At 51.7% G+C, this 20,279-nt stretch overlaps 1 protein-coding gene across 3 annotated transcripts in view; it reads right to left on the bottom strand.

The window, feature by feature from the left end:
* The window catches only part of LOC135456008 (S-adenosyl-L-methionine-dependent tRNA 4-demethylwyosine synthase TYW1-like), a 99,782-nt gene that overhangs the window by 53,700 nt on the left and 25,803 nt on the right, over nucleotides 1–20,279 (bottom strand). For all 3 annotated transcript variants that reach the window (XM_064729595.1, XM_064729594.1, XM_064729596.1), the window contains exons 10-12: nucleotides 14,145–14,197; nucleotides 10,290–10,408; nucleotides 1,217–1,326 (exon numbers count right to left, since the gene is read on the bottom strand). In XM_064729595.1, coding sequence (XP_064585665.1) covers nucleotides 1,217–1,326; nucleotides 10,290–10,408; nucleotides 14,145–14,197 — 282 coding nt within the window. The remainder of the gene's footprint in view (nucleotides 1–1,216; nucleotides 1,327–10,289; nucleotides 10,409–14,144; nucleotides 14,198–20,279) is intronic.

The following is a 20,279-nucleotide window of genomic DNA, read 5'->3' as shown; positions in this document are numbered from 1 at the left end:
GCCACATCCTGGATCCACTGGAATCTCTTTGAGCACAGCCAACCTAAACAATCAGGTTCCCAAACTGACAGCCAAGGCCAGCGCCCATCCTGCAGGTTTTATGGCTGTTCCACTCCATTTGTGCAGCTCAAGGCAGCTGGGGAGAGCAGAGCCCTGGAGCTGTCCTGCCAAGCTGGCCAGCCCTGCCAGCACACAGCTGACCCTGGCACAGCAGCCAGATCATCACATTTGGGAAACAAAACCCCCAGCCCTCTCTGCAGCTACAGACACAGAATATCAAACTTCCAGGGGATTTCTGTGGGAAGCAAGCTGCAGTGCTTCCCAGAGGTGCTGTGTCACAACCACAGGTACTGAATAATTGCTGAAAACCAAAATCCCCTGCTTGCTGCTGTTTCATTATTCATGAGACAAACACCAGCCAGGAGTTGCAGGTAACACAAAGCTGGGTGTCAGGGCTGCCAGTGTGTGTCCTGTCAGGTAAGAGGCTGATGGCTTTTGCTTCCTCCTCCAGAGGAGCCAGGATCCCCCATCACCCAGGCTGGCTTTAAGCACTGTGGAGGGCTCTGTGCACACCACGGGAAAGGATTTGACAACTACCAGGATGCACCAGAGGCAGTTCCACTCCGCTCCCTCCAGGCACAGCACACTCCCAGTGGCTGAGCCTCATTTCAGAAGACATTAATGAGCCACAGCAGCCTCTTCTCCCCCATCCTCCTGACAGCCTGAAGCTCAGGCCTCCTTCCCAGAGGAGCAGAACGTTCTCACCTGTGACCGTGTTCACAGGTGGCTTAGGATGAGGGAAGAGATGAGGATGTTTCAGAAGGCTGATTTATTGTTTTATGATCTATGTTACATTAAAACTATACTAAAAGAATAGAAGAAAGGATTTCATCAGAAGGCTGGCTAAGAATAGAAAAGGAATGGAATGATAACAAAGGCTTGTGTCTTGGACAGAGAGTCTGAGCCAGCTGACTGTGATTGGCCATTAATTAGAAACATCCAACATGATGTTTCTAATTAACAGATGCACCTGTTGCATTCCACAGCAGCAGATAATCAATGCTTAGATTTTGTTCCTGAGGCCTCCCAGCTTCTCAGGAGGAAAAATCCCAAAGAAAGGATTTTCCATAAAACATGTCTGTGACACTCACCTGTGTGAAGATGTCACTGCTGGCTATCCCCCAGGAGCCCAGGGGTGGGACAGAGCAGGAGTTACCTTTGAATTGCCTGATCATGCTCTGGTGCTTCTCGAGGGCCTCCTGCAGGATCTGCTCGGGCTGGTCCATCCTCCAGCGCCACTCGGTGCCCACGGGGTTCGTGTGGTGCCTGAGGGAAGAGGGCACAGTCACCCACTGCCACCTGGAAGCCACCTGGGGAACTCACCTGCCACCTGGGGACTTTGGCATCAACAGCACTCAAAGCAACAAAAGATGCTCAGCAACTCCTGCTGCTGGATGTCACCCCTGAACACCTCTCTCACACCCCTCTCCTTGCAGGCTCTGGTCTCCCAGAGGGAGGAATGGGCCTTGTGGACAATATTACACTCTATACAGATATTTTGAAGCACAGGTGAAAGGTTTCTAAGCCAAAATAATGTCTGCAACAACCTCTGTAAAGAAAGGGAAACTGGTTCTGCCTCCTCTCTGCTCACAGCTGCACCAAGCTCTGGAGAAGGGAGGTCCCAGGCCATTTTTAGTTCATTTCAAAGGCACCAAGCACCACCCTGAGGACAGAATTTGTTTCTACCCCAGTCTTTGTGCGGTGCTCTGGTACCAGGACAGATGAGGGCAGGCTCCTCCAAATCCCCTGAAGAGAACAGGAGGCCTGCCCTGTCCCAGGGATGCATTCCTGGGGGATCTGGGCCATCTCCCAGATTTTCATCCCCCTGACCCAAGCAGTTTGCAGGGGAAAAAACCCCAGATTCCATCTGAGGAACTGCTGGGTCACACTGGGGTGGGAAGCCAACCTTACCTGGTTCATTGTCCCCATATTTTGTTTTATTGGAAAACAGCAAAAGCCAACCCAGGTAAATGGACCCAGGCACCTGGAAGACCCATGGAGTTTCTCCTCATTTCTTACTTTATTAGCATGAGGAGCTCATCCAGACCTTAAATATCATCTTAAGGAAGTCAATGAAATTCTGTGTTTTCACCTCCTTGTTCTCTCTCCACCATTTCCTGCTTCATCCCAAAATATGAAATGTGCTCCAAAAGCCCCCTCAGTTTTTCCCCTGGCAGCCCTTCAGAGCTCATTAAGAGCAGCAAATTGTGCAGGGGCCTTCACAAAAGCTCCTGGATTAACTCACCTCTGGACAGGAAAACAAGGCCCACCAAATCACACTCCTGACACTCAGTTTTGCAGCTTCCTGCACCCCCTCCACCATCCCTGCATGCTGGGTTATGCCTTGTTCTGACCAGAGAGGGGGCAATTGGGAGGTGTTTTAAAAACTTTTATTCCATTTTCAGTCTCATGAGAAGGGTGAGACAATACAGATGTTATAATTCACACCCTCACAATCAGAAGCCAATTGAGACAATACAGATGTTATAATTCACACCATCACAATCAGAAGCTAATTAGTTCCTAATTACAATACACTGTAAGTGTTTCTTGGCTATCAGCTTTTGTCACATCATGCTGTAAATGCCTTACAGCAAATCACCTAAAATTACCCCTTGTGGGTCCCACTACACTGCATCTTTCATGGTTCTATTTCTCTGTTTCTCCAAAGTATCCAATATTATTTGCAAGGCCACCTTTTGAAACTTGTTTCTAGTTCCATTCTCTCTCAGACAGGTCTGTCCTATTCCATGGCATTTCTAAGTCAACATTTCTCAAAGTTTACATACAAATGCACACTGTGTGAGCCTTCTGTCAAGCTTTGGGAATTCTCTACAAATCCATTTCCCACATTTCCCCCTTGAATGGAAAAAACTTCTTTGATGGCCTTGTTCATAATTTATTGTGCACAGTAAAGTACATAAGGCACTATTATTAACATTGTCACTACAGCAATGAATGCATATAAACTGTGCAGCCCTGGGGACACCTGGAGGTTCCAGCTGCATCCAGCTCCAGGGCAGCAGGACAGGACTCCAGCCTTTAACTGAGGGGAAGGGACAGGGCAGCACCTGCTCAGGGTGAGGGGCTGCTCCATCCTCACTGGAGAGCAGCAAAAGGCTCCCAGTGACCTCTGCACAAGGGGAAGGGGATTCAAACCAAGAGAGAGCAGGTTTGGGTTGGACATCAGGGAAAAAATTCCTCCCTGTGAGGGTGGGCAGGCCCTGGCACAGGGTGCCCAGAGCAGCTGGGGCTGCCCCTGGATCCCTGGCAGTGCCCAAGGCCAGGCTGGGCAGGGCTGGGAGCACCTGGGACAGTGGGAGGTGTCCCTGCCATGGCAGGGGTGGCACTGGATGGAATTTAAGGTTTCTTCCAACCCAAACCAGTCTGGGATTCTTGAACTCCCCAAGTGAGAAACACCTGTCTGATAGTGCTAAAACACAAGCCTAGGCTCAATAAAATCAGGCTTCTGGCCCAAACATTTCTTTATCCACTTCAAGAGCAAAGATTCAAACACTGTTCTCAAACTTTACCACCTCAAAGATCCTTTAAGTCAAAACAGCTTTTTGAATTTCCCCTTTATTTTCCCATCTGGCAACATGGAAAGTTTTCTGAATGTCAGCTATAAAAGACATTTATAAAACTCTTCCATGTTTAACTGCAAAACTTGTACCTTGTATATTTAATAGGGCCAGCTGGCAGGAAATCAATAGGCTGTGGGTGCACCCTGGACAGCTATTAGTGTCCAACAGGCCCTGCATTTTTAACACATCCTACTGTTTAATAAACACACCAGGTCAGGTCTACAGAGCTGCTTATTTGGCAAAAGGAGGTTCCCTGCCAAGAGGAGGATGAAGCAGTAATTCCCTGGGCTCAGGAGGTTGTCCCAGCACAGAAACCAGAGCCACCTTCCCACTGCCCCCAGGCTCTGTGAGCTCCCAACTCTGGCTACACCAACACTGAGCAGGAATTGGTGTCAGGGATTTCTTTCCTTTCCTTTTTCCTTTCCCCTTTCCCCTTTCCCCTTTCCCCTTTCCTTTCCTTTCCCTTCCCTTCCCAAGTAAAATGAAATCTCACCCAAACCCACGCCCAGCAGAAAACCTTGATTTTAGCAGAGATTCCAGGTGTGGAACAGGTTTGGTTTGCTCCTTCAGAGACACCTGAGTGCCACAGCCCCACGACTGCAGGGAACACAATGGGAGCTCCTGCTGGCTGCCCTGGAACCCCCCCAGCCTGCTCCCATCCAGCTTCCCTGCAGCCCCAGCTCACCTCTGATCCACCAGGAGCCTGGCACAGCATTCCCAGTGCCCCTGGCAGGTTCTGGGACTCCTGTGAAGGTGCAGATTCCTGTGATCTGCCTCCCCAGGTGCTTGGTTTATTTAAATAAATCAGCTTTTGCTTTATGCAATCTGCAAATGGTTTTTAAGAGGCTCTGAGGGCAGATGCAGCTCAGGTATAAAATATCATTTACTGCAGGCATTGACTGAGCCAGGGTGATACCTGGTGGGGAGCAGGAAGGTGAGGAAGTGCTGGTGGCAGTGACATGAGAGGACAGAGCACACCATTGCCAGGGAGGGCAGGAGCAGAATAAAAACAAGAAGAGTTCAAAACGCAGTCTCAGTGAACCCTGATGGCCAGCAGGGAGATCCCAGAGGAGAAGAGCTGAGGGGAAAAGAACTTCAGGAGAACTGGCAGTTTTGGAAGCCCTACCAAGGCAGAAGTGCAAACTGCAGCAATAAAAACCAAGACAAAACAACAAAATCAATCTGCTCTTCTGCAGCCTCGTGAGCCTCCAGCTGCAAACAAAAGAAGGAGCACAAAACCACAGGGGCATCAGCAGAAAGGGGAAGGCAAAACATCAGCCATGACCAGGAAAGGACACACAGAAGAGATCCCAAGGACCTTCCCAGGAGTGATGGCAGGAGAAAAAGGGAGACCACAAAAAAAGCTTGGCCAATGCACAAACCAACCATGTTTAATGTTCCTGCTGTACAAAATGAAACCAGGCTGTTCCTTTTCTTCTGCACCTCCTGAGAGCAACAGGAGGAGCCCAGTCTGGGCTGAGCAGAGACCAGGACTGAGATACTGAACCTGAATTTAATGTTGTCCCTAGGACAGGTAAAGTCACCCTGGAGCAGGCTGGATAAATTGGCTGACAGGACCAGAGGCTGCCAGGGTGGCTTAGACTGGATATAAAGGGGAATTTCTTCATGGCAAAGATGTCACAGGGCAGTGCTAGAGAGGTTTGAAAGCCCCATGGATGTGGCCCTTGAGGACAGGGTCTGGTGGCCTTGGCAGTGCTGGGGGAACAACTGGACTCAAGGATCTCAGAGGGCTTTTCCAACCAAAAGAATTCCGTGATTCTCTTCCAATTGAAACCTTGAGGATGGAAGATGCCCCATGCTGAAAAGCTCCATCCCAGCTCTGAGATGCTCCCTTTTTAAAGAGCAGGATCCCCTGCAAGGCAGGTGATGCTCAGTGTGCTGTGCTGTGCCCACCCACCCCATCCCTGAGCCCTGCCCAGCACAGCTTCCCAGATCATTCCAGAACTCACCTGGATGGCAAAATGTGCAAATTCACTTCCAAAGCCCCAGTCACTGCCCCTCATCACTGACTGCTGGACCTGGCACCATCCCCTGCAGGGACACCCAAGGCCCACTGTGGACATTTCACAGCCCATAATCTGTTTATATTCACTACTGAGCCCATAAATTTGGGAGCTGATTGCAACAACTCCCAGGACCTTTAAGAGGTCCAAGTCCAGGAGAATACAAAGTGCTATAAAATGAAAATCAGAGATTTCAACCCACACATTTTCTCCTAGAAATGCCTCAGATGGCAGAGCAGCACATGAAGGCACCAATACTTTTTTACCACTTTTTTTACCAGGGGCATGACCTGGGCACATTGATGTGCTGTCCCCCACCCCATTTATTTGGTCATTTCAGGAGCTCCTGGCAGACAGACAGGCCCAAACTCAACAAACCAGTGAAGAATCCAATGTGAGGGATGAACCTTGGTCACAACAGGTCCCTTCTGGAAACAGAACCATAACCAAACTGAAACCTGGGAGAAAAGAGCAGCAGAACCAGGACTGGGGGCTGGACATGCACAGAGACTCTCTGAGCTTTCAGGCTCAGCTTCCAGGTGTTCCAAACCTGCAGTGTCCACTCCTTTGACATCAATATTCCCCATTTCCCTGAGGAATTACCCCCTGGAATCAAGTTAGTTACTGAGGAGAAGCTTTGGTTTTCATCTGTTTTCAGTTTCTTCTTAATTTTTTAAAGACCTTAAGTACTTCTCCTATGAGAGATTATTAAGTTTTAATCTCTGTATTTTTCAGGGCTTACTGTGATGCCTGGCTTTTGGCCACCCACTGATTTAGTGTCTGAATACAACTTCAGTTGCTGTCTAGAAGCAAAAGCTGAAACCTCCATGCACAGGTATAAGCATTAAAGTTACAGCAGAAGAAATACGAGCCAATTTCTTCACAGGATATTTCACCCTGTCTGCTTTGCCTCCTCCTCAGATGCAAAAGTAATAAACCCTATTAATTTAAATCTTATTTAGCTGTTCCTTCTCTCCACAATAATTGATTGGGCGTTGGACACTGAGCCAAAAACCCTCATCAAATCAGGTCTGCCTGGTGCCTGTGCTGCAGGGAGGTGTCACAGAGCTCCGAACCCACACTTGCTCTAATTGATTAAAAGATTTGGTCACTTGCACATTTCCATTTAGGCAATTAAGCTAAAGAGACACAGCCTCAGTGAGAGCAGCTGGGAGCAGGCATGGAGAGGGACAGACTCCTTGGAGGACAGGATTATGGCTGGGGACATTGCAGTGATTCAGGTGTGGGGTGTCCCCCTCAGTGCTTTTGATGGAACAGCCTTGGGTGACACCAAACAATCCACCTTGGAGAATCATGGAATATCCTGAGCTGGAAAGGACCACAGGGATCATCCAGGCCAGCCCTGGCCCTGCACAGACACCCCAACAATCCCACCCTGGGCATCCCTGCAGCTCCTGGAGCTCTGGCAGCCTCGGGGCCGTGCCCATTCCCTGGGCAGCCTGGGCAGTGCCAGCACCCTCTGGGGGAAGAACCTTTCCTGAAATCCAACCTGAGCCTGCCCTGGCACAGCTTCCAGTCTGCTTTTCCTGTCCCCACAGCCCTGCAGTGCCAGCCCCTCTGCAGGGGACAGCAGAGCCAGTCAGGGGCCCTGTGACAGCTCCCAGGGACAAGGGGGACAGAAGAGCATCCAGTGCAGACTGAAGCCACATCTCTGACAGAATCCCCTCATTTTCTGAGCATGTTTGGATACTGAGCTCCACTGGAGGAGTCCTGCCCACAGCAGCTGGAACTGATCCCTTTAAGGCCCCATCCCAAACCAGTCTGTGATTCCATCAGTACTGGTTGGGGGCCAGAATGTGTCAGTCAGGACCAGCCAGCTCCAGTGACATCCAGCTCCCAGGGAGAGCAGCTGCACTGCAGCATTCCTGCCAAAGTGAGGAAGAGAAAATAAACAGGATCCTTTCCTTCAGCCATCCAGGGAGAGCTCGGGGGTTGTGCAATTGGAAACATTGGCAGAACCTACAAATGTCAAAATCCTGAAAGAAGAGCTCAAGAAGAAAGAATCCCAGCAGCCTTATCTGCACGAGGAGCCCAGCACAACACCTGCATGAGGAACACTGTGCCAGAAGCAGATCAAAACTGGGATTTCACATGTCTGCACAGATGGCACCTGCTGCTCAGGAGCTGCCTTGTTTATCCTGCCCAGCCACCAGGGCCTGCAGCTCCACCTCAGTGTCACACACTGAACAACCTGCAAGGTGTGGGGGGTAAAACAAGCACAGACAGGCCTGACTGCAGGGTTTGGGAGCTGGGGTGGCACAGGACCAGCAGGGCAATATTGGGAGTGGCAAGGAGGGAGGGAAGATCCCTCTCACATCCAAGTGAAGGCTGCAGCAGCCCAGGCACAGGAGCTGGAAAATCACCAAAAAGAAATCTTCTTTCAGCAGCAGTTCTGGTTTAAGTCAAGCTTAATGTCCTGGGATGAGCCTCAAACTGAGCCTTAAATCTTCCAACTTAAACCTTCCAGTTTCCAGGGGAGGCTGAGGACAGCCAGCTGCATTCCATATGGGAGAGTCCAACACCTGCCAGCACCTCACCCAGAGCAGGGAAATAAATGAATCAAAGCTGAAAGCCCTGAGCTCAGTGCCCTGGGAAGCTGTTTCCTTGCACTCAGGCTGTAGCCAGCAGGAAAATCAGCACTGTAGCACTCATTGTCATCAGGCTGCAGTGCCAGACCCCTCTGAAGTGACAGGTGACAGTGACAGGATGATGAGTTAGAGACACAGGGAACAGTGCCACTTTCTCTGTGTCTCTACACTAATGGACTGATTTATCAATTATTGATAAATCTGTACTATCTCATTTATCAGTTCCTGCACTCTCCAGTTCACACCTGCTGGATTTCCCTGATTCAGCCTATTCCTCATCCAGGCTGCTGCCAAAAATCCTGAATGAGGGCATCTGGAAGAGAAACTGGGAAATGCTCTGTGGAGCAATGCTGGGAACAAAGCCCCTCATCCTGTTTGCTGTTTAGATGTACCTTAGGATGTGTGTGGGGACAGAGGGACAAGCACAGGCAGGGCAATGTCCCTCCCAGCACAGTCCCATGCAGGACTCCATGCACACCACTGGAAAACAGACACAAGCAGGAGGTTTTCCTTCCCAGGCACTGCCCTGCTCTGAAGCAAAGCAGAAGCTGCACATCAAAGGTGCCATTTGCTGCCTCCTTCCCAGCCAGGAAAGCCCAGGATGAGGAAAGCCCATCCAGAGCACCCACAAACCCTTTGGAACAGACTCTCAAATGCAAACTGCACAGGATGCCCAGTGGCCAGTGCTCACAGCCTTCAAGCTGTCCCCAAGTCCTTTAAATGCCCCCATGAAATACCTGCTTTATTAAAACCTGAAGATTATGAAAGACAGAAAGGGGCACTCAGAGAGAGGAATTTGGCTGGTTTTGCATGGAAATATTATCACAGAATCCCAGAATGGTTTGGGTGGGAAGGGACCTTCAGGCCCACATCATTGCACCCCCTGCCATGGTAGGGACAGCTTCCATTGGCTCAGGCTGCTCAGGGAATCTCACTGGGATGCAGGGGATGGAATGGGTGTTATTGGCAGCCTGGGGTAAGGTTTCAGTCCCAGAGGAAGTACAGCTCCCATGGGATGATTTAGCAGGGTGGAAAACAAAAAAGCTCAAAGCAAAACCTCCCTGTCCTCCCACTGCAGGCACTCTCACGTCACTGCTGGCATTTCTGCTGAACCTCAGCCTCTCCTCAGACCCAGCCTGCACTCCCCCAGCCTGGCACACACCTCTCTTGGAGCCCAGGCAGGAGGGAGTGAGTAGTGCTAGAGGAGCTCAAATCCAGCACAGCTCCTTTCCTCCAGGAATTCACCACAAAGTCACTTCTCTGAGGAAAAGGAAGACTTTCCTGACCAATTGAAGTCATTGAGTTGAGGACAGGTTGTCCTGCCTGGAGCAAAGGAGGCTCAGGGGGCCCTTGTGGCTCTGCACAGCTCCTGACAGGAGGGCACAGCCGGGGGGGTCGGGCTGTGCTCCAGGGAACAGGGACAGGAGCAGAGGGAACGGCCTCAGGCTGGGCCAGGGCAGCTCAGGGGGGACAGCAGCAGGAATTTCCCCATGGAAAGGGGGCTCAGCACTGGCACAGCTGCCCAGGGAGGTTTGCAGTGCCCATCCCTGGAGGTGCCCAAGGAAGGGCTGGAGATGGCACTCACAGCTCTGGGCTGGGGACAAGGTGGGGATGGGGCACAGCTTGGACTGGATTGGCTGGGAGGTTTTTCTGACCTCTGTGGGTTTTGTTCTGGACATTTTGCCACCTGGGATGGTCTGCAGCCCCTCAGCACAGCTCTCAGGGTTGTGCAGAGAGTGCAGGGACTGTGACACAGCTCCTGGTAGGGACACTTGTGCTTGTAGAAGTTCAGCTGACCTGCTCTGCTCTCAAAAATAACAGAGTTGCTCAATTATGGACATAATTCATTCATGTCCAGGAGCTTGGGTAGACTGGATGTGTGTCTGGCACTGGTTAGCTGGCAAAGCACATCCAGAGCCCCTGGATACTGGAATGTGCCCCAGCAATACAGACAGCCCACATCCCCCCAGAGCACAGCTGGCTGTGTCCCAAGGAGCCCAGGGGGGCCTCACCTCCAGCAGAAGACACACTTGTTGGCACAGGCCAGGCTGGGGGTGGCCTCCATGCAGCGGTGGCTCTCGATGCCATAGAAGGTGTGCTTGTAGCAGCCCCCGCGGCCCCGCAGCATGGCCTGAGGGAAGGAAACACACAGGGATGTTAGAAACCCTGCTGGGGGCAGGGAAACACACAGGGAGGGTTAGAAACCCAACTGGGAAAGGGAAACACAAAGGGAGGGTTAGAAACCCAACTGGGGGCAGGGAAACACACAGGGAGGGTCAGAAACCCAACTGGGGGCAGGGAAACACACAGGGATGTTAGAAACCCAGCTGAGGGCAGGGAAACACACAGGGATGTTAGAAACCCAGCTGGGGGCAGGGAAACACACAGGGAGGGTCAGAAACCCAACTGAGGGCAGGGGAACACACAGGGACTGTTAAAAACCCATCTGGAACCAAACCAAGGATAGGGGAACACACACACACCCAGGAGAGCTAAAAACACACCTGGAACCAAACTGAGGGCAGGGGAACACACACACTCCACAGGAGAACTAAACACCCACTGAGGGCACACACTCACCCCCATACACACAACAAGAAAGTGAAAATTCCCCATCTGGAGCCAAACTGAAGGCAGGGGAACACACCGACCCCTCAGGAGAGTAAAAAATTCATCTGGAAGCAAAATGAGGACACACACACACAGACACCAAGAGAGTTAAAATTCCCCACCTGGGGCCAAACTGAGGGCAGAGGAGCACACACACACCCAGGAGAGCTAAAAACCCAGCTGGAACCAAACTGAGGGCACACACACAAACCCACACCAAGAAAGTTAAAATTCCCCATCTGGAGCCAAACTGAGGGCAGGGAAACACACACACTCCACAGGAGAGCTAAAAACCCACGTGGAACCAAACTGAGGGAAGGGGAACACACCCACCCCTCAGGAGAGTTAAAAGTTCATCTGGAGCCAAACTGAGGGCACACACACACACACACACAGCAGGACAGTTAAAATTCCCCATCTGGAGCCAAACTGAGGGCAGCTGTGGATCTGCTCCCTTTCAGCCACCTGTGACTGGAGTTCCAAGTCCAGCAATGCCCTGAGCTGGGCTGAGGGACACCAGAGCCACCTGCCCCAAGAAATTCCCAGCTGCCTATAAAGTGTGACTCTTTACATGCACCCCTGCAGCCAGACTGCATTTAGGAGGTCAGACTAGTGGAGTGTTAGAAGAGAAAGAGCTTTAAGCTGCTCAGTCCCTTCTCTGGCAGACCCCAGCACAACAATGTGCTCTCCTGCAGCTTTCCAGCCTCAGCCCATGAGGAGCAGGTGAAGCCTCTTGAGCTGCAGGAAGTGTTCCTGGAAAAGCTCACTCAGGAGCAACAAGGATCCATTTCAAGGCTGTCCTACTGAACACTCCATTCTTTTCATTTATCTGGCAGAGTATTTCTTGCAGCAGTAAATTAAATAAATGCCCTGACCTTATAAGCCCTCATTCACAGCCAGCAGTGGCTCCAGCAGGATGCTGCACTTCCCTCCCCAGCACAGCCACAGCAGCTTTCCCAACAGGATTCAACTCCTATTTATCATGCAGGCAGCTTGCAGAAAGGGCTGTCTTTCATTAGCTCAGTTAAATAATAATAAATGAGAAAGAAACTTTACTCCTCTCAAGAGAAAATCTGAAATACAACACAGCAGCTTTCAATCTGCCTTCCTCCTCCTGGAGAGTCCTGGTGATCCAACGGAAAGGAGCAGCAGGGAAAAATCTACAGCTAATCCCTGACTGGCTGTACAGGTGGAAGATTAAATGACATGGAAAATGCTGTTGATTCTACCCATTCTTCAAATGAGAGAGACTTCAGGAGATTCACAAATTCAGGAGAGCAAGTTATATTTGGCTTTTCCTAAGGCAAACAGACTCTTCCTAAAACATACAGGGTTTCTGTTTTTTCTGGAATTTGACACAACCCAATCTTTTCCATCTGAGATACCTCTATGAAACTCCACTTAATACTGATCCTGCCAGCCCTGCTCGTGCTTTCCTCTGTACAAATCCCCACAAAGGCTCCTGGAGGCTCTCACACACTGGTGTGAACCTGAGGCAAAGCCACTGCCTGGAACCAATCTCAGCTCAATTTATTAGAAGACTTTACATTCAATTCCTGCTTAAGCTAAAAATAGTGTGGGCCCATCTAAGCACACAGAGCTGCTATTTATTTTGTGAAATGGCTTTACAGTGCTGCATTAAAGTCTGGGTCTTTCATAAAAATAGGTTCTCTGGCCTTCTCAGACACAACATGGAAGTTTTTCTTTAAACTTTTCCTGATCATGTCTGCCACTAACAGTGACAAAGAGGGAAATGGGTGTAAGAGTGACCAGCAGAGCAGCAGTGGGATCAGTGCATCCCACACACTCCTGACAGCCCAGGGTGGGCTGTCTATGCTGCTCAGGAGAACAAGGCTCTTGATGAAACAGCTCATTGACACCAGGCACTGCAATGAAAACTCTCTGCAGCCACCCTGGGATGGCATCCCAAGGGCTCTTTCAAAAATAAACAAAGCTAATCATGCAGCAAAGGAGAGCTCAGACAGCCAGGACTGATCACTGCCACAGCGCAGGAATTACAGACGTGCTGGCATCCTAACGAGGTGCTGATTCCAGGGGTTCCCACCCAGGGATGCTCAAGGGTGCAGGAAGATGCAAAATGGTGGGTGAAGGGTCTGGAGCCCCAGGAGAGGCTGAGAGAGCTGGGCAGGGGCTCAGCCTGGAGCAAAGGAGGCTCAGGGGGCCCTTGTGGCTCTGCACAGCTCCTGACAGGAGGGGACAGCCGGGGGGGTCGGGCTGTGCTCCAGGGAACAGGGACAGGAGCAGAGGGAACGGCCTCAGGCTGGGCCAGGGCAGCTCAGGGGGGATTTGGGGGAAATTCCTTCCTGGAATTTGCTGTCCAGCCCTGGCACAGCTGCCCAGGGCAGGGTGGAGTCCCCACCCCTGGAGGGGTTTAACAGCCCTGTGCAGGTGGCACTTGGGGACATGAAGGAGTGGTGGCCTTGGCAGTGTGGGGGGAATGGCTGGGCTCGGTGGCCTCAGAGGGCTTTTCCACCCTCAATGATTCTGTGATCAATATTGCTCCCCAAATACACAACCCTAGAGACTCCTGAGCTCCAGAGGGACCTGCCAAGGACAGCTGAACCACACTCACCCTGAAGGGGCTGCAGTTTATTCTCCAGGGCTCTGCTGGGAATGTTTTTAAGTCTGGAAACTGCTTGAAAAGCTACTGGGTTCCAGCTCCTCCAGGAGCCATGTGCAGGGCTGGGAGGGGGCTGTGTCACACAGGTGCACTCACACCCATGGGTGTTCACAGCCACACCCACACACACCCCACAGAGCAGGGAAATCATTGAACAGTGAAATCATGAACACCTCCCGTGGAAATGTGATCTGATAAATGCTGAGAGCCAGAGGAGCCCTGTGACAACCCAGCCCCAGCACAGGGGGCTCAAACAGCCTCATGTGCCTGCTCAGGTGGGGCAGTGGCTGTGCTACCCCTGCTCCACAGCCTCACACCAGGGATACAACCTTCCCACTCTTCCCTCACGTGGATTTCAGGGGGCAGAAGATGTCTTAGCAGAGAGCAGAACAACAGGAAAAGCCAGAAAAGGATGTTCCCAGCTCTGTGCCACAACTCTATTCTCACTCTTTGCAGAGGAATTTTAATAGCTGGAAATGCAAGGTTATAGCTTGAAATTGGGTTTGTGCAAATAATAGCACATTTTAAAATGTAATTTCATCAGGAAATTGGAATACCTGAGCAAGTCTCTAGCTTTGTTTTTATTTATGAAATGAGAAAAGGAAACAGAACATACCTTTGTCCAACGGCAGAGCTTCACCCCAGAATGGCTCCCAATGAGTTTATAACCTGAAAACAAAGCACAAATCATCAAACAACTGAGGTTAGCCTGCAGGAATTGACGCATAAAATATACCAAGGGGTACCCAGAGGGACTGACACTGTGGACTCAATGCTGCTGTTCCCCACTGGCCCAAGGTGACACCACCAGCAATGGCAGTGCCACCCCAGGGACCTCAGCCCACTGCAAATGGTTTCTTTCAGTGGGACGTGGATTGGCACGGCTGAGGCTGGTTTGAATCAGGTGCACGGACAGGATGGCAGAGCCTGGCTAAGCCTGGGACAGGTGACAGACCAAGGAGCAGGACAGGGAGCCAGGAGCATCTCCCTGGCCCCAGGCCATGAGCCCAGAACAGCCAGGATCGCTGTCCCAGCCTGCAGGACAGGAGCTGATCCCAGAGCAGCTGGGAGGGGAACACAGCCAGGGCTCAGCCTGAGCCTCACCAGCTCCACAGGGAGGGAGCTGCTCCTCCACACCCAAAGGGAAGCTGAGCTCAGATCAGCTCCTCAGTCCCCAGCCAAGATCAACACAATTCTACTCCAATGAGCCCTGGAGGATTAATTGCACAACGTTCGTTAAGCACTAAGTGCTATTATTACCCAAACTGCTCGAGTGGGGTTATATTCCTCTTTGAGAAAAGTGCTTAGAGGCCAATATGTCTGAAGGATTAAAAGTCCCTTCAAAATCAGCATAAAAATAAGAGGGATTTGAGGCACCTCGCTGTGTCCCTCACAGTGGCATTCACATGTCACTGGCCTGGCTGTCCCCAGATTCAGCACCTCCCAGCTGCCTACTGCACCTTCCTGCTGCTCTTATTAACACTTTCAAGGCAAGAAAAAATATCATATTTTAGCTGTCAAATCTTTTTCCTGCCAACCAGCACAAACTCAACAGGGAAAAAGCCTTCAGCTCCCAAACTGGCCTTCAGCTCCTGCACAGCAGCAGCACCAGTGCCCTGCCCTGCTGCTCTGTCCCTGAGCTGCTGTGGCACAGCCAGGTCCCAAAGCAAGCTGAGAGCATCCCAAAGTCCCTGACACCTGCAAGGACACCGAGCCAGCCAGGAACTGCAGGAGCAGCAGATGCCACAGCAGCTGCAGCAGGCAGAAATTAAATGTGTGCACACAGACAGGGCTAACAGGGAACCAAACCATGCTCTGCTCCTGCCACTCAAAGCCAGCTGGAGCTGCCCAGGCTCCTCTGCCCACTCCACTGGTGGGGTTTGATCCAGCTTCTCACACTGGAACACACAGGCAGAGTGACCTCTGCAGCAAGAAGGCTGGAGAGGGACAGGGGACAAGGGATGGAGGGACAGGACCCAGGGAACGGCTCCCAGTGCCAGAGGGCAGGGATGGATGGGATATTGGGAATTGGGAATTGTTCCCTGTGAGGGTGGGCAGGCCCTGGCACAGGGTGCCCAGAGCAGCTGGGGCTGCCCCTGGATCCCTGGCAGTGCCCAAGGCCAGGCTGGGCACTGGGACAGTGGGAGGTGTCCCTGCCCTGTCCCCTTAAGGTCCCTTCCAGCCCAAACCACTCTGGGATTCTGTGACAGCCAGTCCCCAAAGCCACGTGCAGCCCTGGGGACACCCTCACCTCACACTGGCTCACACTCAGAGGAGGCTGGTGCAGGGTGCAGGGCACAGCCACACACACAGAGCTGCACGTGGCTGGGACCCAACACCTCCCTGCCCTGCTCTGTCCTGCCTGTTTCAGCAGCTTTCCTCTGCAAACAGCTTGTGCAGCAAGGTCTAATCTCAGCTGAGACCTCCCTGCTAAAATGTGTGTCCTTACAGGATTTGTGGATGAGAGCTGAAAAGGTGCTGCACTCCTCCTGCCTCTGACACAGCTGTCCAAGGCACACTCTGCTGCTGTCACCCAGCATAGTCCAAGCCTTATTTTTCCCATTTCTCCAAATCCAGCACCACCAGTCATAGAAGATTATTCTCTCACAGATCACTTGTCAGTAACAGCAACATGGCTGCTTTCAAATGGGTTTTGCAGAAAAATTACATTGGAAATAGGACATGCCCACCCAGGTCTGCTACTGAGCTGTTTGAGGGAAGAGAGGAAGCAGCAGAACTGAGCAAGGTGCCAAGATCCAGAGCTCCAGCATTTTCTCTTAGGCTCCTTAAATCAACTTCCACCATGTGGAGCACCCACAGCTCCTTTAAAAGCCAAGAAAATTGTACATATTCAACATCAAAACAGTCTTACAAACACCAGCCAGCTTTGGGGATGAGAGGGGGGTTACTCATCTCTGTCACTGCCAGCAGTCCCAGCTGTGGTGATAGGAGGGAGCAGCAGAGATGGGCAGAACCCTAAAGGCACAGAACTGGGGTCCTGCACCCTGTGGGAACTGGGAGAAGGTGTGGTCACCCAGCACTAGGTGCTGGCCATGCCAAGCTTCTGATACTTGGGAATGAGAGAAAATACCAGAGACCAAGGGTGGACACTTGTCCCACCCCTGCTGCCAGTGAGCAGAGACTCTACAGCACTGCAGAGACTTTTTCAGCACTGGCTGCACTGCTGGGAAGGAGGCAGCAGAGCAGTCTGGGCCAAAAGAAAGGACAAAAAGTTGAGCAAGAAACTGGGAGTGTTCCAGAATCACAAAACTGTTCTGGCTGGGAAACCCCGCTGAGAGCATTGAGCCCAACTGCTCCCCCCACTGCCCCATGTCCCCAAGTGCCACATGCACAGAGCTGTTAAACCCCTCCAGGGGTGGGGACCTGGGCAGCCCCTGCCAGGACTGGACAATCCTTTCAGTGAGAAATTTCCCCAAAATCCCCCCTGAGCTGCCCTGGCCCAGCCTGAGGCCGTTCCCTCTGCTCCTGTCCCTGTTCCCTGGAGCACAGCCCGACCCCCCCGGCTGTCCCCTCCTGTCAGGAGCTGTGCAGAGCCACAAGGGCCCCCTGAGCCTCCTTTGCTCCAGGCTGAGCCCCTGCCCAGCTCCCTCAGCCCCTCCTGGGGCTCCAGACCCTCCCCAGTGCAATTCCCTTTCCCTGGACAAGCTCCAGCCCCTCAATGTCCTCCCTGCAGTGAGGGCCCAAATGTGACCCCAGGACTGGGGTGTGACCTCAGCAGTGCCAGCACATGGGGACAGCACATCCCTACTGCAAAGCTTCAAATTAAACATGTGAAAAACTGTGCTCAAAGCCAGCCTGAGGATGTCCAGCCCTGTTCCACACTGCAGCTCCTGCTGAGCCTTCTGGAAGCTCAGGCCAGCTCCACTCTTCCCTCAGCTTTCCCACAACGTCCCTGTGGCTCTGCCAAGGCCATCAGTGCTTGAGTCCAATCCTGCTGATGGCCCCAAGTCTGGAGCTGTGGGTGCCAGGAGCCCCTGTGGTCACATCCCCCCCTTGCTCCAAGGGCTGTGACTCGTGACCAATAACTCTAAGTGCACATTTGGATAGAGCACCTTGCAAACAATGCAGTGTTTGATGGACCTGCTGTTCCCCACCCCTGTGTACCTTCAGCTGAACAAACCCATCTATTTATTATTTCCACAGTCTAATATGCAAAGGATCCCTTCAATTATGAGCAGGCTCAGCTCCCACCTAAAGGACAAGAACATCTCATCTGAAGGCTGGCTGTGAGTTGATCCTGCTCTAGATGATAAATTTTAGATGATCTAGAAGCTTGCCAAACTTCACTGAAATTAAGTGTCACTTTTATAGAAGTGAATTAAGCTTTTAAACAACCTTTGGGGTGAAGTGAGTGTTATCAGGCAGTAACACCAGGCTGAGGAACATGTGGTGATTGCTCACCCTGACAGGCCAACTGGAGTTTAATAGAGCACAGAGGGATGTGGAACTGGAGGGATGGCCAAAGTCACAGCTCCTGATTGCTCCAGAGGCTGGGGCAGGACCGTGCTCAGCTCTTTGGAACCACACTGCAGCATTTCCACTCCATCCTGCAAATAAGAGTTTAAAAGTCTTTTCTCTGAAACTCAAAGAAGTCAGGGAGAGAGCCAGCTGAGCTCCCAGCACTGAGCCAGGACACTGCTGTCTGTATTGCTGGGGCACATTCCAGTATCCAGGGGCTCTGGATGTGCTTTGCCAGCTAACCAGTGCCAGACTCACATCCAGTCTTCCCAAGCTCCTGGACATGAATGAATTATGTCCATAACTGAGCAACTCTGTTATTTTTGAGAGCAGAGCAGGTCAGCTGAACTTCTACAAGCACAAGTGTCCCTACCAGGAGCTGTGTCACAGTCCCTGCACACTCTGCACAACCCTGAGAGCTGTGCTGAGGGGCTGCAGACCATCCCAGGCGGCAAAATGTCCAGAACAAAACCCACAGAGGTCAGAAAAACCTCCCAGCCAATCCAGTCCAAGCTGTGCCCCATCCCCACCTTGTCCCCAGCCCAGAGCTCTGAGTGCCACCTCCAGCCCTTCCCTGGGCACCTCCAGGGATGGGCACTCCAAACCTCCCTGGGCAGCTGTGCCAGTGCTGAGCCCCCTTTCCATGGGGAAATTCCTGCTGCTGTCCCCCCTGAGCTGCCCTGGCCCAGCCTGAGGCCGTTCCCTCTGCTCCTGTCCCTGTTCCCTGGAGCACAGCCCGACCCCCCCGGCTGTGCCCTCCTGTCAGGAGCTGTGCAGAGCCACAAGGGCCCCCTGAGCCTCCTTTGCTCCAGGCTGAGCCCCTGCCCAGCTCCCTCAGCTGCTCCTGGGGTCCAGGCCCTTCCCTGAGGGTCTGCCCTGTCCTGGGGAGCCCAGGGCTGCACAGGGGACAAGCCCTGCCTGGCTGACACCTCCCAGCTCAGATCTCTGCACCACCAGAAGTTCACTTTGACCCAAAATCCCAAAGCAGAAGAAAGAGAGAGAGAAGAGAGAAAGAAGAGAAAGAAGAGAAAGAGAGAGAAAGAGAGAGAAAGAAGAGAAGGAAGAGAAGGAAGAGAAGGAAGAGAAGGAAGAGAAGGAAGAGAAGGAAGAGAGATAGAGAGATAGAGAAGAAGAGAGAAAGAGAGAGAGAAAGAGAGAAAGAGAGAAAGAGAGAAAGAGAGAAGAGAGAGAGAAGAGAGAAGAGAGAGAAGAGAGAAAGAGAGAGAAAGAGAGAAAGAGAGAAAGAGAGAAAGAGAGAAAGAGAGAGAAGAAAGAGAGAAAGAGAAGAAGAAGAAAGAAAGAGAGAGAAAGAGAGAGAAAGAGAGAGAAAGAGAGAGAAAGAGAGAGAGAAAGAGAGAAAGAGAGAGAGAAAGAAGAGAAAGAGAGAGAGATCCATGGTTGAAAAAGCTCCAAAAAGCTCAAGGAAAGGACTGAGCCATCCTTCTCCAGGAGTGCAGGCTCTGGGAGCTGGGAAAGCCACTCCAGGGCCCCCCTGTGCCTCCGAGCCCTGCTGGCTGTCCCAGGGCTGCCCTGAGAGCAGCAAAGTGCAGCTGCCACCTCTGCATGGGGCCAGCCAGCACTCTCCTGCAATCAAACCACTGCTCTGAGGCAGGGAGGATCTGCTAGAGCTGCAGCTCAGGGCAGCCTCACACCAGCAGAAGTTTTATAGGGAAAAATTCCCAATTTCCTGCAGTTCTGAAGGACTGCAGTGTAACAGGGCCAGAGCTGAAGGTCAGTGACAGCAGGATCCATCCCCACCACCTGTAAGGAGCATTTTCCACACTAAAACACAACTGCTGTGCTGGAGTCATCACCCAGACAAAGAATACTTGGCAATTAATAATAACAGTAATAATAATAACAGGAAGAAGGAAGGAAAGGAAGGAAAGGAAGGAAGAAGAAGAAGAAAGGAAGAAGGAAGGAAGAAGAAAGAAAGAAAGAAAGAAAGAAATGCCCCTGGTGAGGCACCTGTTTCCATTACATCAGCATTTTATATTATACAAATCTAGAAGAAGTGGGAAGTGGAATTTTTCAGATTGCCCAAGCATGACAAGAGACATCTCCAGGTTCACTCCTAGAACCACTCAACCTTGAAGAAATTCTTACCAGGCCCACCAAGACCCATTTCAGATTGTCTCTCTTTGTTTGAGAAAAGGCTCTTAAGAAATACAAAAGGCTTGTGAATGGGGAAGGATTGCTCCCAGGAGCTGAAGGCAGCAGTGGGACAGAAGCAGGGACTGCAGGACTGTCCCTTGTCAGCACAAACCCTGTC

This window comes from Zonotrichia leucophrys, chromosome 19 (assembly GCF_028769735.1).
Source record: "Zonotrichia leucophrys gambelii isolate GWCS_2022_RI chromosome 19, RI_Zleu_2.0, whole genome shotgun sequence".
NCBI lineage: Eukaryota > Metazoa > Chordata > Aves > Passeriformes > Passerellidae > Zonotrichia > Zonotrichia leucophrys.
The sequence above is the reverse complement of the archived record's forward strand: the minus strand, read 5'-3'. Positions and strand labels throughout refer to the sequence as shown.